A 16,661-nucleotide genomic window follows, 5' to 3' on the forward strand; every position below is an offset into this window, starting at 1 on the left:
TATATTGTTAAACTGGTCCAGAGCCAATCAGCGAGCTGGTCTCCTAGGAGGTAGCCTCCCTTCCGCATCTCCTCTAAAATTTTACCCTCCTTGGGACAACAGCGCCATAATTTAAATTTAAGAGAGAAAACAAAGAAAAACGTGTTGTTTTCATGCCGGGTCGAGGAATTTTTTAAGATTTTGATCTTAGAAGATCATAAAATTAGACCAAAAGTTGTTTAAAAGCTACTCAAACAATAGCAATTCAGCCCCGTTCTTATGTTACACGGCTTCCGTGACTAAGAATTGAAATGGAAGGGACAGAAGATGATGGCCAAGGTTATGGTGAGCGAGTTGAAAAGTTGAATTAAAAAAGTTATTAAATTGTCCTGTTCTGCTAACAAAAGGGATTCTTGATGTTAAACTGGCAGAAACTGAAGAAGACGAACGGATCGCTAGTCTGAGGAACCACATTGAAGATTTGCTGGAGAGAAATTTGAAAAGTCAGAAGGATTTTGATGCGTTGAAATCAAAGTATGAGAGGTAAAAAATGGTTCCAAAAATTATTTTTGTTCATAAAATAATTGAAAAATTTTCATACGTTTTTCAATTTAGCCGAGAAAAGGAACTGAGTGCTAGCAATGGGCAAAAATATGATGCCCTTGCAAAGGTGGCCGAGCTGACGGCTCTCCTGCACCAGAGGGATGATGCAGTGAAAAACTTGAAGACTGACGTGGACATGTTGGGAGCCCAATTGGCTGAAGCTTCGAGGGCAAAGAACAATGCCCTCCTCAAGTTAGACAATATATCAAGTAGAGAGGAGTCTCTCGAGAACAGGTAATTTTCTGTCTTTATAAGTAATTCTAATAGTAAAAATGATATACTTTTTTTAATCAGAAAAAGAATGATGGAGCAGGAAATGGAACTTCTGCGAGGACAAATTCGCAGCTACGAACAGAGAGTTGAGCGTCAGGAGGCAGAACTTGTAGACGCAACATCTACGTCCAGAGTCGTCCAGCTTGAAAGCCAATTGCAGAGGCTCATTGATGAGGTTGAATTTTAATGAAAAAAATTAATTTCTTTTAAGCAATGTGATGAATAATTCCTGAACAGCTCGCTGCTCGAGACCAAACTGCTGGACGTCTGAGAAACCAGCTGAAAGAGGAGCAGCAAAAAATATCCAAACTTGAAGAACGGCTCGAGCTGACCAGACTCAAGGAGGAACAAATGCAGATTATTCACAAGAAAGAACTTGAAGCGCAGATGAATGTTTCCCGCATTGCTGAAGGTGCTCACCAAATTATTCACATTGTTTTGAGCTTAATATCCACGGTATTTTTTAGAAAAATTCAAGGAATCTGAGGCCATGCTGCAGCAGTATCTGTTGAAGATCAAAGAAATTCAAACTGAACTCGACATTAAGTCCATTCCTGGAGATGCTGAGAGAAAAGCATTGGAGGAAATCAACCGCCTCAAGTCAGAGCTTGGCGCCAGAGATGCAAAAATTCTAGATTTGGACACATCTGTGGCCACGCTTGAAAGAGAACTGCAGAACATAAAGAAAGGTGAATAGCTACTGAAATAATTTAATCAATGCATAAATCTTTTTTTTAATATTATTTTTAGAAAATGTCGAGCAATACATGCAAAAGCTATTCCCATCTGCCTCTGTTGTCAGCCAACATTTGCAAGGTGATTTAAGCCTCACAGAGATTTACAAAAGGTACTCAAACACTGTTGAAGAACTCAATAAAACCAAATATGAGAGAGACTTGCTGGATGTAAAACTCAAAGGCTCAATTGAAGAGGTAATAGAATTAGTTTGACTAGATGAGCATAAATTTATTTAATTTTTTTATTCTTTTAGTTAAACGTCAATGCTGAGGCCATGTCAAAATGCCAATCTCGTCTTACGGAGGTAGAGCAGTTAGTCCAAAAGCTCACAACTGAAAACCAGAGGCTCTCGGTTGAATATGAAAATAAGAAGCTTGCTGCAAAGGAATCTGCTCGAAGTGCCAACCAGCACGCAGTCGACAAAGGACGTCTCAAGCTGCAGAACGATGATCTGAGAAAGCAGGTGATTCGACTAGTACAGGAGATTGCCGTTCTGAAGTCTGGGAATCCTGAAAACATGAGTGACGAGGACCAGTTGGTTCTCTTCAGAAGTGTTGAAGAACTGCAACACAAGAACATCGAACTGCTCTCTTTGGTGAGGGAACTGCAGATCAAAACGGAAAACGCTGAAAAGGCTTACGCTGAAGTGGAGAAGGTTGCCAGTTGCAACGAAAGACTTGAAGAACTCGTTGAACAGGTCAAGAGATACGAGGAGAGGGACACAGCAAAGTCGGAAATGGTGAAACTGCTCATTCGGCAGCGAGATCATTTTGAAGAAATGTCCCAAATGGCAATCAGAAATGCCGAGGAGAAGGTGCAAGAAATGCGGAAGAGCATGACTCCTGTAAAGAGCGTGCAGGATATGGATGTCGACTCCTCTGCTCCATCCCCATCAAGTGAAGAATCTCAACCAGTAAATTCTCAGCCTGAGAGTAGAGTTTTGTCACCCCGCACTCCAGCACCAGGTAAATTAATATGGCTTCTTTTGAAAGCTAAATTTTTGATCAAAATTTGTATTTAATTTGCAGTTCAGAGACAGCCTTTTTATCAGCAGAGAAGTATGTCTCTGAATTCTCAGCAAAGAATGAACAGACCACAGATGGGATCACCTCGGTTCTCTCCTTACAACACGCCTCCTGCCCCATCAAGAGCTTACTTGGATGGACTTCAGGCCCGACTCAAAAAATGTCAAGAGGAGCTGGACAGCACTACGAAAAATTTTGCCGAATACAGGGAAAACTCTAAGAAAAACATGGACATGGTGATTGATGACATGGAAAAGATGCGCTCTGATTTGCACGACGTGAAACTCGAAAAGGCTAATCTGAGGGCCATGTTCGACACGAGCAAGGACAAACTAGCCAGCATGAAGAACATAATGGACGGACAACAACGGCAGTTGGACGCTGTGCAGAGAATGCGAGACATCCAGGACCAGATCATCAGAAAGCACGAGAAATCGGTGGTCGAGCTGAACAAAGAGATTGTTACCACGTACGCCAAGCTCTCTAGCACTGAAGGACTGCTGGAAAGAGCCAATGCTGAGATCCGTCGACTCAGGGTAAGCGAAACCTCTGCCAGAACTGAGTGCGAGTCACTGAGGGCGTCAACGGCCAATCAGAATTTGGTGTACCTCGGCGCCCAAGAGTTGAAGGCGTGCAGACAGCGGGCAGAGGCTGAGGACAGTCTGATATTGTCCAATCAACTCCAAGCGGTGCAGAACGAGAACAGGGACTTGAAACAGAGACTCGAGACAGGTCATGTGCATCTCAACGACGAAATAAACAATCTCAAAGCCTGCCTCAACAGGGATCAAGCCCTGCTACAAGGCGCCCTTGCTGAAAAAGCCAGTGCCCAAGCCGAGTGCGCTCGGGCCACTGAACTTCTTGCCCAAGCGCAAAGAGACGTCCTCGTTTTGAGAACAAACAAAAATCCGACCGTCGCTGCCGAGGCCCAGACGGACGCTGAGTTGGATCTGACAGAGAAAGTGGCCACGCTGGAGGAACATCTGAATTTGGCAGAGGAAGGAAAAAGAACTGCCGAAGCGGAGATAGTAGATCTCACTGGAAAACTGGCCAGCGCAATGGACGCTTTGGCCCAGACACAGAAACTCTGCAATGAACTGCAGCAAAAATGTAATGCTGTTCATGATCTGGCCGAGGAAGATAAAAATGCGGCCAAACAAAAGTTGCACGCCCTGGAAGGTGAACTATCCGTGGCGAGAGAGGAACTGTCTGTGGCCAAAGAACAACTTTGTCGTGCTGAGAAGCAGATTGAGACTCTTCGAGCGGAGCTTGTCGAAGCAAGCAGGCAGCACGCCATCGCCACCGTAGGTCTGGAGACGGAGGAAGCCATCAATAAGGTAACAAACGAATTGGCTGCCTTGAAAGAAAAGCAGGAGAGATGCGAAGAGACTCTGGAGAGGGAGAAGGAACAGCACAAGTTGGACTTGCAAGCTTTAGCCATCACCAGAAAACAATTGGTTGCGTCGGAGAAGAGCGTTCTCGAGTTGAAGGAAAGGATTCTTTGTCTGGAGGGAGAGGTGCAGATGGCCAAGAACAGCTTTGAGAACGCCAAGTCGATGGCCAGTGTTGTTTCGGGCGATCGAAGTGATCTCGTCCAGGAGCTCAAAGCGCACAACGCGGTCCTCCACGAGCAACTGCAGCAGTTTATGCAACAGAGCGCGGGGCATCCTCTGAACCTGAGCGGCTCGTTCTCTGAAGAAGACACTCCTGAGCCATTGGTTCAGGTAATGAAACACCTTCGCCGTGAGCGGGACATGGCACAGTCGAAGGCGGACGCACTGGAGGCGAAGGCGGCCAACCTCAGGCTGCAAATAGACACGCTGGAGCGGAAACTGGAGGAGGCCAATGAAGACATGAAAAGGAAAAGGGAGGAGGAGACGGGTCAACTGATGACCTCCATTCCGCAGAGCAGGTACGAGGAGCTGTTGAGGCAGTCGGACACCCTAAATGCGCTCACAGACTCAAGCATCGTGCAAAGACAAAAGAACGACGCTCTGTCCAAGGAAAATGCAGAGCTGAAACCTAAATTGAAGGCGGCCCAGGAGGAGATTGAGAGTCTCAAGAATAGGAACAATCTGTTCCAAGAGAAGATTGTGGCCGAAGAGGAGAACTCGAAGGAGCTCTTGGAAAAACACAGACTAGAGACGAACAGGGCAAATCTGGCCGAGTCGAAGCTGAGGGAGTTGGAGCAAAAGTTGAATACGTCCGGATCGTCACAGCAAAACATGACCGCAGAAATTTCAAACCTGAAAGGACGCATCACCAACTTGGCTCAGGAAATGCAGAAGAAGATCGTTGAGAATAAGAAAGTCTCGCTTGAGAGGGACAACTTGCAGAAGCAATTGGATGCGGAGAAAAGTTCGGCCAGCAAAATTGCCCAAGAGTTGGCTCAAGAAAAGACGAACGTGACCTCCAAATCAGCAGAAGTGGAACAGCTGAAGAAAAGTTTGGACGAGTCAAAGAAAGAGGCTTCAGCTAAGGTCATCGAGGTGACTGCAACAGCAACTAAAATCAAAGAAGCTCTGACCAACAAGGAAAAAGAGTTCGAAGATTTGAACAACAAACACTGCAAGGTACTTAAATTATTATTCAAAAATAATATTTTGATAATGTAATTTTTTCAGAAACATAAAATAACATTAAAAATTATTATTTTTAGGTTCGTGCCATAGCAAAGAAGTACAAAGATCAGTATGATGCCTTGGCTGCCGACTCGAAGAGCAAAGCTGATGCAGTCGCTCTGACTGGAGCTCAAGAACAGGCTAAAATCCAAGAGATGGAGGCTAAGGTTGCAGAGATGCAAACGCGTCTGGCAGAAGCAGAGACTAAATCAACGGAAACAGAAAGTGAGCTGCAGAAACTCAATGAAAGTCTTGAGGTTATGACCAAGCAGGTTCGTGAATGAAAACTTTGCAAGGGTAAACATAAGAATTATATGTCAAAATTTACAGCTTGAAGAAAAGGCCACGCTTTTGGAGCAAGAGCAAAAAACCAGTTCTGAGAGGCAGAACCGAATTAAAACCGTCATTGCGCAAGCCAGAACAAAAATCAAAGAGCAAGCTGACCTGCTTGCCAAGAAGGAAGCTGCCATAAAAGAAAATTTAGAAAAGATCAAAGAAATGGAGAGTGTCGTCCAAGCTGCCAGCAATGAAGGTAAAAAGAAGTGATAAAAAATTATGAGGATATTCATTTTCTTTTCTGAACAAGAATCTGTGATTTCCCAACTGAGGAAAGAGAATGCGGAGCTGAAGGCTTTGATGGAGCAGACCAAGCAGGAATCAAAAGCTTCCAAACCCACAGCTGGACCATCAGGCACCACTCCGTCCGTGAAAATTCGACCAATGGCTTCTCAAGCTCCAAAAGTCAAGCCTCAAACTGTAATTTAAGAATAGATGATATTTCAGTATGAAATAAATTTAAATTTTCAGTCTGTCGCTGTCATTCCGACCACTAGAGCTGCACCAACTGCTCGACTCCGCCCTATGGTGAACACTCCAGTTCGCAACGTAGCTGTTCTTGCTCCTAGCCCTCAAGATCTTCCTTCAACCAGTGTCACTCCAATCCAGGGCACACCTCGCTCTCAACCCTCAGTCATAAGAGTGGCCCCAAGAGAAGAGCATTCCAGTGATTCATCTACAAGCCTGGATGAGACTGGAGCTCCGTCAACCAGCACTAATGTCTTGCTCGTGCGACCTAATGAGGTGCACCCACCAGTGTACGGCACTCAGCCCTCCACCTCCAGTGGTCCTGTAAGACTTTCTCTATCCCTGAAGAGATCCAGAGAACCAGAGACTGCAACTGCTGCTCCTGAAGAACCTCAAGTAAAATTTATTTTAATCAAACTTATTTCTTTAACATAGGTAAATATTCAGGCAAAACATCTTCATACTGAATCATCTGAAGAGGTTGAAGAAGCTTCTGTGGACCAAGAGGAACAAGAAGAAGTGGTTGAAGAACCCAGCGCCAATGCTGGAGGCACTGAAGCAGAGGAAAGCGAGGAGGCCATTAATGATGAACTCGAGGAAATGGCTGTAAGATTGATTTCAGTCCTCAGATTCATTAAGTTTCTGTTGATAATATTGAAATTAAATTTAGCTCCAAGCCGAGGAAGATGAAGATGAACAAGAGGAGCCTCTGGTAGATGACATTGAAGTTCAGCAAGAGCTTGCCGAAGAGCCTGAAGAGGCTGCTGAAGACGAGGAGGCTCAAGCTGGTATATTTTTTGCAATTATTATCATTAACGCCAATAAATATTGCAATCTTTTTTGTTGCAGAGGAAGCTGGGGAAAGTGACGGTGGTGCAGCTCAAGCCTCTGCCGATACTGAACGCCCACTCCAAATTGACCTGGTTCCGCAGGCAGCTCAGGCCCGTGCAAACTTCATGCTGGTCAGTTCTTTGTCTGATGCTAGTGATGAATGGTGTCCCCATGCTAGCTTGACGGACCCCTTAGCAATCACCCAAAATGACGAGTGCAGAAGCAACGAAGACTCTGACTCGACTTTCTTTGATGATTTCCATGATTACATCCCATCTGACTAGCACTGCTGTTCCCAATCTGTATTTTCTGTTCATATTCTGCCTTATTTGTAATCATGGCTTTTACTGTAACCACAGGTTTTGGGAATGAAATGCACGTTTTCCAATAATTTCCAAAGCTTTATTTCTTTTGAATGTTTCCTTTCTTTCCTTTGGTTACCCCTCATATGACTGGTATTCAAACTGGACAAGACGAATGCTTTGTTTTATTGATTTTTTAAAATTATTGTTGATTTATTTTGAGCACTGTTTAGACGTTTGCTTTTTTTGTACCAATTCCAGCCGTTGTTACAACAAGGCTATGAGGAGGTTGGCGATTTTGGAATCGTCCCCTCAACGCCGACACTCTTTGTTCCGCAACGCCAAAGTGGTTTCGGTGAAGTAGTTAGCTCACCACACGTTCCACAGGGCCGTCACTTTACTTTCGCCACTGAAACTGGTTTTTCCTCACAGCTGCAATCAAACGCGGGCGGTCCTTTGGACTCCGAGGAGTCCGCCGGTGGACATACAGTTCCTGGAACCCCTATCGCAATTTCGCCAGATGGTTTGCCAATTTTTAAACGTTAGTTTATCATTGCCAATATACATTTAATCCATAGATGTTGTGCCGAATATGCCTTCGGAGAGTCAGGCCTCGGACGAAATGGACGCTGGCAGTCTAGACAGCCAGAATTCACAACATGGTGCAAGCTCGTCAAGTAATGACGCTCGAGCTCCAGTTGACCCGCCGTTAGGAACTCCTCACATGCAGCGTTCCATTCCCAGAGGCAATTTTAATTCATTAAGAACACCGATGTCAACTGGTCGAGGAGCCTCTCGTGTGGCTCGGCCACCCATGTCAGCAAGACCGGCCCCGATTGTTTGGGATAGAGGCAATGGTGCCCATTTTTAAGTATATCATCATATTAAATTTTCTTTTATAGAATTTCCAGAGCGTGGAGGCCGGGGTGCGCACAGGGCGTCAGGGATTGGTGCGCAAAGGAGCCGGGGTCGAGGTCGGGCTAGGGGAGGAAACCCATTCCAAAGGGGACGCTAGGACATGCGTCAAAATCATTTTTAAATTTTCTTTTCATTTTAAATTCATGAATTTTTACTCAACAATAAAACAGCAATTGCTATGCTTATAAAATCTGTTAGTTTTATTTAAAATTTGGAATAAAATTTCCAAGAAATTGACAATGATTTGGCAAAGCCCTAAAACGCAGCATCGCAGCCAACAGGTTTTTTTGAGCTACATTCTCTTCATTTATTTTTCTCACAAGAATAAGGCACTCTTTTGCAACTAAACTCTATGTTCTCTAAATGCCCAGGTAAATAAAAACAAAGTTCGAATGAAGCATGTAACTCTAAGTGTTAAATAAATTAATTGTAGCTACACACAAGCTGTGTGATGTTTTAAAAAAATGTATCAAAATTATGTAAGAAGCCAAAGTCAGTTGTAAACAAATCATTAATCTTGTGCTTAAGAGTCTCAATGTTAATAACATATTTAGTGTAATACTGATTTCATCCAAAATCATTGTTCGCAAATTTTTAAATTTCATCACAGAAAAGTTCAACTAATTACCACGCTTAACTGTCTAATGGTGTACAAAACCGAGGCAGTTGCTTTGAGGAATAGTGATCGATCGCACTGCACGGCTATAAATTATTTCATATATAATATTCATTATACCAAAGTGAAATGCATCCAAGAAACTATTAACAGAGAAATTTAAATAATTCATAATTAACATGCGAATAATAAATTATTTAAAGGTAAGTATTCAATCAACTGCAAGTAGTCTATGCAGGAAGAACAGAAGTTATTAAACATTAATTACAAATAATAGGAGTTGCAGTTGTATTTAAGTAATTTAAGTTGCGTTAGTTCCTAAGAATTCGTAGGAACAATGAATGTTAAAAAGTGTTAAAAGTCATCCTCCATTAAGATAAAAAAAAAAATGTATGTTTCCCAATCTCAGACCGTCAACGACGTCTAACAAGTTTCTACAAATTTAAAATTTTACAATCATCTACAGTCATAAAACCTACAGGTTTCAGTTTATAACAGTTTGAAGCACAATTTAAATTTGTCTGTCAGGCAGCAAACTTGCTCTTGTGGTCAAAAGCAGGTAATTATCATCCCCAATAGGAGCATGTCTGTAAAATGAAAATAAAGTGTAATTGCAGCAAATCATTTGAAAATTACGACTCACATTGTTCCAAGCTGAGTGCGCGACTGTGCCGAGTTGAGGTGGCTACGGTGCCGCTGCACCAACTTGAGAGTAATATCTTTCAGAGAGCGAAGAGTGTTGTAGCACGACCTGGCATCTTCGATAAGAGGTGGCAGTGAAGCATTGGCTAGTGAATTGTTTGTTGTACTTTCGGAGGAGTCAGCAGAAAACGCTTGGAGCTCGCAGGCAGCTTGATTAATCATATTTTAAGTTGTGACCAATCTTTCTCACAATATAAATACCGTCAATACCTTTCAATGTTTCCAATTTGTTCAAGTGCGCTGCAAACAATGAGTGAATGCGTTCCAGCTCGCGGTCTGGATCAAGGCTGAGCTGCAACCCAGCGCCCTGAAGTCCACTTGTGACGTCTCGACAACCTTCAGCGTCCTCTCTTGTTTGCCGACAGCTGTTTAATCAATTAGGAATTTATTTTGCTGACAGTCAAGAAAAAATTTACCATAGCCAATTCCCATTCAGATATGCTGCAGGATGGTAATGCTTTAGTCGCTGTTTATTCGTTTGACAGATCTTGGTCAGCAGATCTACCCATTCCTTTTCCGCAACACAGTTTCCAGCCTAACAATGTCAATTAGTTGGTTTAATTCAATGAAACAATTTGATGAACTTACCTGAACATAGAGGGCCCTTCCGTTTGGCTGGACAATTTGGAACATGTTTTTCTTTTTGAATGAATCCTCTTGAAGTCGCTCCACTGCCAGAATGTCCGACAATGGAATGCAGAACAACGGAGGCTCTCCTGAAATTATCATTTTGTAATAAATCAGAAAAAAATATAATGTTAAATTTACCTTTCTTCTCAGAATAACTGAGGTCTTGTGTTGTCAGTTTGAAAAACCTCTTTTTGAAGTTTTTCCTCCCAAATTTCTTTCGACCTTGAGCACGTTTTATGAGCATTCTGTTGAGTAGAAGAGACAAAATATTAAAAAATTATTTTTTCTGCAACTTTGTTTTTAAATTATAGAAAAATATAAATTAGAAATAAACTACTACTCTATTGAAGATTTTCATGAGCAAATACTCACTTGTTAGTCCTATCCACTTAGCAAAACAGTTAGTCAAGTACGGTTTGATAGACACATACAAATCAGTAACATAAAAAGTCCACTTACCCTTCTTTTAACATGACGGGCTCTGCCATACCATGCTGGTCTGGATTCGATGACGCAGAAATAATTTCTAAAAACTGAGGAAATTGGTTAGTGCCTGCTAAGAAAGTTCAGCATGGACTTAATTACTTGGCGAACTGCATTGATGTGATCCTCGGTGTAACTTGCCCTGTGGACGGGCTCCATGTACTCCTCCTTCCGACAACTGACAGTTTGGCCAGCTCGGCAGCTTACTAGGTTGCCTAAGCTCTGCACAGTCTTGGAAATTAACGTAAGAGTGCGGTACGTTACAGGGTCCTGGAAATAATCAACATGAGTAATAAATAAATAAAACGTAAGAGTTTTTTTTACAATTGTTTCTGTTGTGAGATCAAAAAGCCGAGGTCCAAGAATAGCAGGTGCGAAGAATCGCAAGAATATGAATCCAGAGATAACTGAGTATCGGACTTCATTGTTGGTAGGGAAGAATGAGCAGGCAATTTGCTGCAGCTGGTGGAATGCCTCACACATAAGGGCTGGACACTGCAGCGCCGAGCTTGTGATTGCTTTGAAAACTTGCTTGACATAACCCTAAAAAAATCAAACGGCGAATCAGAATAACTGAACGTGACAAATAATAAATAAAAAAATTCAATTATCTAGATGAGGAGAAAAAAAAATATGTCATTCAATTAAAGGAAAACTCACAACAAGATTCTCTAAGTTAGCTGCTGCTTCTTCTGGTTTGTCAAGTCGGAGCGGGTCGACTTCGCATGGTTTCTTTTCGGTTAGGACGGCATCAATGACAGGCTTCAGGGTGCTGCGCAAATAATGCGGACCCGACACCCTCATCAGTTCATCCACAAGCTTGGAAGCTAATGAGTTTCCACGGAATATTGTGTTTGGGTCGCTGCAATGAAATTGCCCAATTAGAAAATGAGTGCTTAAAATCTTTGAATGCATCCAACTTACATTACTCTTGCAATTTCGTGAGTTGCCAAAACTTTGATGAGCTGGACAAATTTTTCATGGTGCATGAAGAATCTCACAAGAGGCTGAGCTGCGTCCAACTTGGCTCCGACAATTTCACCCAGCAAAAATGCCGCACTGCTCGAAACAGGCTGAAAATTTTCGTTCTCTAGTTTGGCACTTGTAAATTTTGTTTTCAAATTTACTTGAGCAGAAGTGCTTGCCAAAAGCAATTCCCTGAGCGACGAGTATGCAGCCGAAGGCAGAACGTGGTCGGCTGTGTAGTGAATGCGGAGACGAATTGAGCCAAGATCGATGTTTTGCGAACTAGACGTGGGCGACCGAGCACCGTCTCTGGGGTTCAACAAGTACCAAATGGGCTTCTGGTCCATTGACAGCAGCCCCTGCAGGTTGATCTTGACCTCTCCAAGAAAGGCTGCCTCCGTCGTACCGGCCGTGTCATGTCTGATGGACACCTGAAGCTCAACAGCCTCAGGACTGTCGCGCAACTGATACAACTGAGATGTTGACGTTGACGCTTTAGACCGCACTGACGCTCGCAGATCATCCCTGTCAAAATCTGGAAGCTGGGAAGGAAGTAAATAATTAGAACACCGCAATTTATCAAATGCGGATAAGTCTTACTTCGAAGAAAAAACACTCGTCGAAAAAAGGACTGGTGGTTTTCTTTTTTATTCGAGACTTCTTTGATAACACGCGACCATTTGAATACAGAAGGGACACGACTGCATAAGGATCACAAGCACCATTTTTCACACTCAACTCTGCACACTCAATTAGTCTAAAAATAAAATAAATTAACTAAAATTATAAAATATTATATTATCAATTTATACCTGACACTAAGACGGTGCTTTGGCTCTGAAGTCGAGTTGTTTGGAACAATAGTTTCAACTTTGAATTCTAGATGAACTTTTCCCTGGGTAATTTTTCACTTAGAAACAGCATTAATTTTATACTCCTGAATTTACCTGAACTTCTGAGTCTGCGTCCACAGGCTTGAGAGGAAACCAGTGATCTTTGTCATGAATATTTGAGAGGTGCTGTCTCCTGAGTGCGACTTTTCCTATCACTCTGGAGGTCCCTGGACCAACATTGTCTCTGACATAAACAGACAAAAAACGGAACAGTCTTGGGACCTCAAACTCAAACTCTTCACCAAAATACGGGCTGAAATTAACCAAAAATTAGTTTTCGTCATTTTATAAAATAAATTAAAAATTACTCTAGTGTGTTTGAAATTGTCGACGTCCTGTAAATTTCCTCCTGGTCGAGAGACAAGGTGCAAAAAACATCTCGTCCTTCTGAGCTGTGAGAGCGACGAGGCAGATTTTTTGCCTCTCCTGAAAAATAAGCGGTATAAATTTTAATGAGGAATTTGATGTAAACACAAGTTCATTTTTCAGTTAAGGCATTTTTAAATGACAGAGAGAAATGCGGAAATGACAAATATTGCTCAATGTCCGGGAGTACGTGGGTTTCCGAGGTTCCAGAAAAGTGATGCTCGGGGGCTCGATCGATTTCTCGCGCTGTCCCATTATCAGCGCGGAATTGTTGAATAGAGAAAAATTCGCCGTGTGCAGCGAAAGTGCGCGAGATTGAATGAATGGGTCTCTTTATCATATCAAAGTGTCGAGAGAGACAGGAAGGGTGGGGACCTAATGAATGAACCGCCTATGTAAACAAACTGATTAACGCTGGCCCGGGCCTGCATCTGTCAGCGAACCGCGAGCGCTCGCGTCCCGCGTTTCGGCGCCGCGCGCCGAACGGCGGCGCCGTCGGCCGCCGCGACTCCCGAAGCCCACACTCGTCGAGAGAGAGAGACATGAGACACCTGTTGAGTCACATGTCGCGATTTTTCCGCGGCGACGCGTCCCGCGGGGCGAATTAGGCGTCGTCCGGACGGCCGACGCACCGAGGCCGCCGGCCGACCGCGAAATTCGGCTCGCGGGCCGCCACACTTGCCTATTTTAATTTTGACTCGCTCCTCGACTCGCACAGAATCCTCGTCGTCTGCCATGTTGGTTCATCTCCGTGAGCTGCTGTGCTTGTGGTCACCTTCTTCAATGACGCGATTGGTTCATTCATGCAACATGGCCGCCACCCGCTCGGCGTTCACTTCCTGTTTCTTTCTTGTGCGTTTTTTCTGCCCGTGAAAAAGTAAATAAACAACGGGAGAGAGAAAAAGAGACGAGCGTCCGCCTACGTGCGACCGTACACACCACACACTCAAGCAAGAGAACTCGGACCTCTTCTTCTTCTTTGTCCCCCTTCTTGGTGGTTTTTGCTGAAGGAACAAAAGACCGAACGGCCGCGGAAATGAAAGAAGAGGATGTTTTAACTGCCAAAATGATTGAATCCGGCGAATTGAATAGGCAAGATGAACAAACATTTTGTTGCTGTTTTGGAAAACGGAGTTTTTTTGGTTGCAATTTTGGAACTCAATTTTTGCGGTTTGGTCTTTCGTGTTTTTTTGCGCAATTCTTCACTTGTTAAAAAAATTGCATAATTTTCTACGAAAATAAAATAATTCAAACATGATCAAATTTTCTGCCAAGAAATCCCCTGACAATACAAAAATTAAAAAAAAAATTTATTGTACTCAAATTTGTAAAAAAGATCATATATATTGTTTACTAATTTGTAATTAAATTGAATATTCTTTTTTTTTGTGTCTGATAAAAAAACAGAAATAATTAAATGCCTTTTAATTTCAATTTTAATTGTATTGAAATTAATACCACTGCAGGTTGGATTATCAAATTAAATTTTTAATCTCATCTCTTATTATCATTTTGCAGGTGGAAAGAACTGCTTCGCATGAGGCTCACGGAATGTGGCTGGCGAGATCAGGTCAAGTTGCTGTGCAGAGATGCCATCAAGCAGGGAAATGTGGAGGAAATGACTGTGGACCAGTTGAATGCAGAAGTTACACCAAAAGCCAGAAGTGCGTAGTACAAGCATTTTTGTTTTAAAATTATTAATTTTTTAAAAATAATTTCCAGCTCTTGTTCCTGACGCTGTGAAAATCGAGCTGCTGACAAAAATCAAGACCTTCCTGCAGGAAAACACAATCCAGGAGTCGCAATGAACCTGTTCTAATCAAGGACTGCGTTATGATGTTCCATTATATGAATTAATTTAAGATTAAATTTAAAAATAAAATTCATTACAGAAATCAATAAAAACAAAACCATATGTACTAAAGTTTTCTTTTCTTCTTATCATAAAAAAATGAATGTATTATTTTAATATTAATGTGAAGAAGTTCTTTATTTATAAAGCTGTAAAGATCGTGTTGAAAGAATATCATGTTTATTGAGAGGACATAAAAAATTTCATGTCGCAATGAGCAAATCACATCACTTATTTTTTTTTAACGATCTTGATCGATGCTTAGGTGGCAGCACTGTCGTTTGTGTTGATTTATTTATTTGCCAGGTGCCTTTGGTGCGGGTGCTCGAGACTCGAGAATGCCTGTCTACTTTTTGCTCTGAATTTTCCGCAATCTGCACGTTTTCCTTGGCCGTTTATCGTTTTGGCAGGTGCCCGAAAATGCCTTCTCGCTCCGAGGACATCTTGAAAGGCTTCAAAGTGTGAGTAATATTTTAAAACGACTCGAAAAATTCGAATTTCAAAAGACGCTGATGGGGGCTGAAAATCTAATCAATTCATTCGAGGGAAACACGCAGCGCAGGGGGTTGCGTGATGCAATTACTTGATTTGAATCAATCTTTTCTTTCTGGGAAGATTGTAGAAACAAAGTGACCACACAATAACGACGCCACCCTTTTTTATACTTTCAGCAACTGGATGAATCTACGAGACGCGGACACGGGAAAGATTCTCTGGCAGGGCACGGACGACTTGTAAGATTTTCCCAATTATCTCGGCTTGCCCTTTATTCATCACGTGCCCTTTATCATTGCAGATCGACTCCAGACGTGGAACATGAAGCAAAGGTCCCGATGAAAATTCTAAAATGCCGGGCCGTCTCGAGAGAAATAAACTTCTCGTCAGCAGAGCCTATGGAGAAATTTAGACTTGAACAAAAAGTGCTTTTTAAAGTAGTTTATATTTAATATTAAATTTAATTTTTACTGATAAATATAAATTCAAATTCCAGGGCCGTTGTTTAGAAGAGTGGTTCTTTGAGTTTGGCTTCGTTATTCCGAATTCGACCAACACTTGGCAATCTCTAATCGAAGCGGCGCCAGAATCGCAAATGATGCCTGCTAACGTTTTGAAGTATATTCATTTCATAATAAGATTTGCTTTTAATTACTCTGATACTTTTATTTTGCAGTGGTAATACTGTCATTGAGACAAAGTTTTTCGATGATGACCTTCTTGTATCGACATCGCTCGTTCGCCTTTATTACATCTGAATGAACAGGGAAGCTACTTAATTTGTTGAAACGGTTTTATTTTAAGTGAATGGGACCATTTAAAAAGTTCAATTATGTTTCTTTCAGTGGTTAAACTATAGAAAGTGCTAAACGGGAATTCTGTTTCGTTAAATTTAGTTCAAACGTACGCAAGATGCAAGAGTGCTTTCAAAACTAATGTATTTACTATTATCTTCTCAGTTTATATTAGAATGAACGAATTAGGTAAATTGTTATTTGAAATACACCCGAAGAATTGTCAATCCCACTGAAAATGATTAAAAGACAAATCACCAACTGTGCAGTGAAATAACTCCCAGTTCCATCCCATTATTGTAGAATTTGTTTTAGCTTTCAAAACTGTTTTGCTTGATATGAACATTTTACATCAAAAGCACACAGTTTTTCACAATTTGCATGGCAAAGACATTCCCACTGCACCTTGAAAAAAAAAAATCAAACAATTTTCCTTATCTCACTATTGCATTAATATTTACAGTGAATTTGTCTCATTAAGTGCACTGTTTTTAATTTTTTTCGGAAAGTTGATTTTTAATTTTGAAAATTGTGACGTCAAATATAATCTACACCAAAACCGCATTTCTGCCATCCACAAGTTCCTTGCAGAACCATTTAGTATGTAAGGATAAAAAAAAATCTGCATCAATGTAATGGTTGCAAAATATAATTAATTAATTTTTAATTGATAACGTTGCAGCCAACTATGTTGTCTAGTCCCAATAAAATATTTGATTATGAGATTATGTGAGAAATTTCAATTTTATTAAAATCCTTAAAAGATAGCA

The 16,661-nt window shown here is 41.8% G+C and overlaps 4 protein-coding genes across 6 annotated transcripts; 3 read left to right on the top strand and 1 right to left on the bottom strand.

The window, feature by feature from the left end:
- Positions 1-122: 122 nt before the first annotated feature.
- Positions 123-8,278, top strand: LOC132198940 (nucleoprotein TPR-like). Of its 2 annotated transcripts, none has more exons than XM_059623279.1 (19): positions 123-324; positions 387-522; positions 595-816; positions 877-1,030; positions 1,093-1,267; positions 1,323-1,544; positions 1,606-1,787; positions 1,847-2,558; positions 2,622-5,191; positions 5,278-5,511; positions 5,570-5,771; positions 5,826-5,995; positions 6,047-6,439; positions 6,491-6,649; positions 6,714-6,831; positions 6,893-7,005; positions 7,438-7,699; positions 7,755-8,027; positions 8,079-8,278. In XM_059623279.1, the coding sequence occupies exons 1-19, from the start codon at positions 291-293 to the stop codon at positions 8,189-8,191; spliced, it is 6,444 nt and encodes a 2,147-aa protein (XP_059479262.1). In that variant the 5' UTR covers positions 123-290; the 3' UTR covers positions 8,192-8,278. The 2 variants fall into 2 exon arrangements, with proteins under 2 accessions (XP_059479262.1, XP_059479263.1); XM_059623280.1 differs by having other exon boundaries at positions 7,609-7,699.
- Positions 8,272-13,521, bottom strand: LOC132198942 (GTPase-activating protein). 2 transcript variants are annotated; one of them, XM_059623285.1, is made up of 17 exons: positions 13,433-13,521; positions 12,693-12,810; positions 12,439-12,637; positions 12,304-12,386; positions 12,092-12,248; positions 11,653-12,033; positions 11,450-11,598; positions 11,186-11,387; positions 10,850-11,068; positions 10,628-10,795; positions 10,502-10,575; positions 10,181-10,287; positions 10,001-10,128; positions 9,829-9,947; positions 9,623-9,777; positions 9,354-9,561; positions 8,272-9,297 (listed from the first exon to the last, which is right to left on the bottom strand). In XM_059623285.1, the coding sequence occupies exons 1-17, from the start codon at positions 13,485-13,487 to the stop codon at positions 9,222-9,224; spliced, it is 2,598 nt and encodes an 865-aa protein (XP_059479268.1). In that variant the 5' UTR covers positions 13,488-13,521; the 3' UTR covers positions 8,272-9,221. The 2 variants fall into 2 exon arrangements, with proteins under 2 accessions (XP_059479268.1, XP_059479267.1); XM_059623284.1 differs by having other exon boundaries at positions 9,614-9,777.
- Positions 13,522-13,523: 2 nt separating this feature from the next.
- On the top strand, positions 13,524-14,680 carry LOC132198943 (transcription and mRNA export factor ENY2-like). The gene is made up of 3 exons (XM_059623286.1): positions 13,524-13,842; positions 14,269-14,414; positions 14,473-14,680. Exons 1-3 carry the CDS (start codon positions 13,787-13,789, stop codon positions 14,556-14,558), a joined length of 288 nt encoding a protein of 95 aa, XP_059479269.1. The 5' UTR covers positions 13,524-13,786; the 3' UTR covers positions 14,559-14,680.
- A 216-nt stretch (positions 14,681-14,896) lies between these two features.
- Positions 14,897-16,619, top strand: LOC132198766 (retinal rod rhodopsin-sensitive cGMP 3',5'-cyclic phosphodiesterase subunit delta). The gene is made up of 5 exons (XM_059622978.1): positions 14,897-15,063; positions 15,274-15,336; positions 15,399-15,534; positions 15,594-15,715; positions 15,774-16,619. Exons 1-5 carry the CDS (start codon positions 15,023-15,025, stop codon positions 15,853-15,855), a joined length of 444 nt encoding a protein of 147 aa, XP_059478961.1. The 5' UTR covers positions 14,897-15,022; the 3' UTR covers positions 15,856-16,619.
- Positions 16,620-16,661: the final 42 nt, after the last annotated feature.

This window comes from Neocloeon triangulifer, unplaced genomic scaffold (assembly GCF_031216515.1).
Source record: "Neocloeon triangulifer isolate White Clay Creek 2 clone unplaced genomic scaffold, ASM3121651v1 ptg000013l, whole genome shotgun sequence".
Taxonomy (NCBI): Eukaryota; Metazoa; Arthropoda; class Insecta; order Ephemeroptera; family Baetidae; genus Neocloeon; species Neocloeon triangulifer.

Bases quoted from the DNA above. Each gene is read 5' to 3' on its own strand.
- LOC132198940 (XM_059623279.1), top strand. From the start codon at position 291: ATGGAAGGGACAGAAGATGATGGCCAAGGTTATG. The intron at 1,788-1,846 runs GTAATAGAATTA...TTATTCTTTTAG, and splicing joins TCAAAGGCTCAATTGAAGAG to TTAAACGTCAATGCTGAGGC. The intron at 5,512-5,569 runs GTTCGTGAATGA...CAAAATTTACAG, and splicing joins TTGAGGTTATGACCAAGCAG to CTTGAAGAAAAGGCCACGCT.
- LOC132198942 (XM_059623284.1), bottom strand. From the start codon at position 13,487: ATGGCAGACGACGAGGATTCTGTGCGAGTCGAGGAGCGAGTCAAAATT. The intron at 12,811-13,432 runs GCAAGTGTGGCG...CTTATTTTTCAG, and splicing joins GCGAGTCAAAATTAAAATAG to GAGAGGCAAAAAATCTGCCT. The intron at 12,638-12,692 runs GTAATTTTTAAT...GGTTAATTTCAG, and splicing joins ACAATTTCAAACACACTAGA to CCCGTATTTTGGTGAAGAGT.
- LOC132198943 (XM_059623286.1), top strand. From the start codon at position 13,787: ATGAAAGAAGAGGATGTTTTAACTGCCAAAATGATTGAATCCGGCGAA. The intron at 13,843-14,268 runs GCAAGATGAACA...ATCATTTTGCAG, and splicing joins GAATCCGGCGAATTGAATAG to GTGGAAAGAACTGCTTCGCA. The intron at 14,415-14,472 runs GTGCGTAGTACA...AATAATTTCCAG, and splicing joins AGTTACACCAAAAGCCAGAA to CTCTTGTTCCTGACGCTGTG.
- LOC132198766 (XM_059622978.1), top strand. From the start codon at position 15,023: ATGCCTTCTCGCTCCGAGGACATCTTGAAAGGCTTCAAAGT. The intron at 15,337-15,398 runs GTAAGATTTTCC...TTATCATTGCAG, and splicing joins TGGCAGGGCACGGACGACTT to ATCGACTCCAGACGTGGAAC. The intron at 15,716-15,773 runs GTATATTCATTT...TTTATTTTGCAG, and splicing joins ATGCCTGCTAACGTTTTGAA to TGGTAATACTGTCATTGAGA.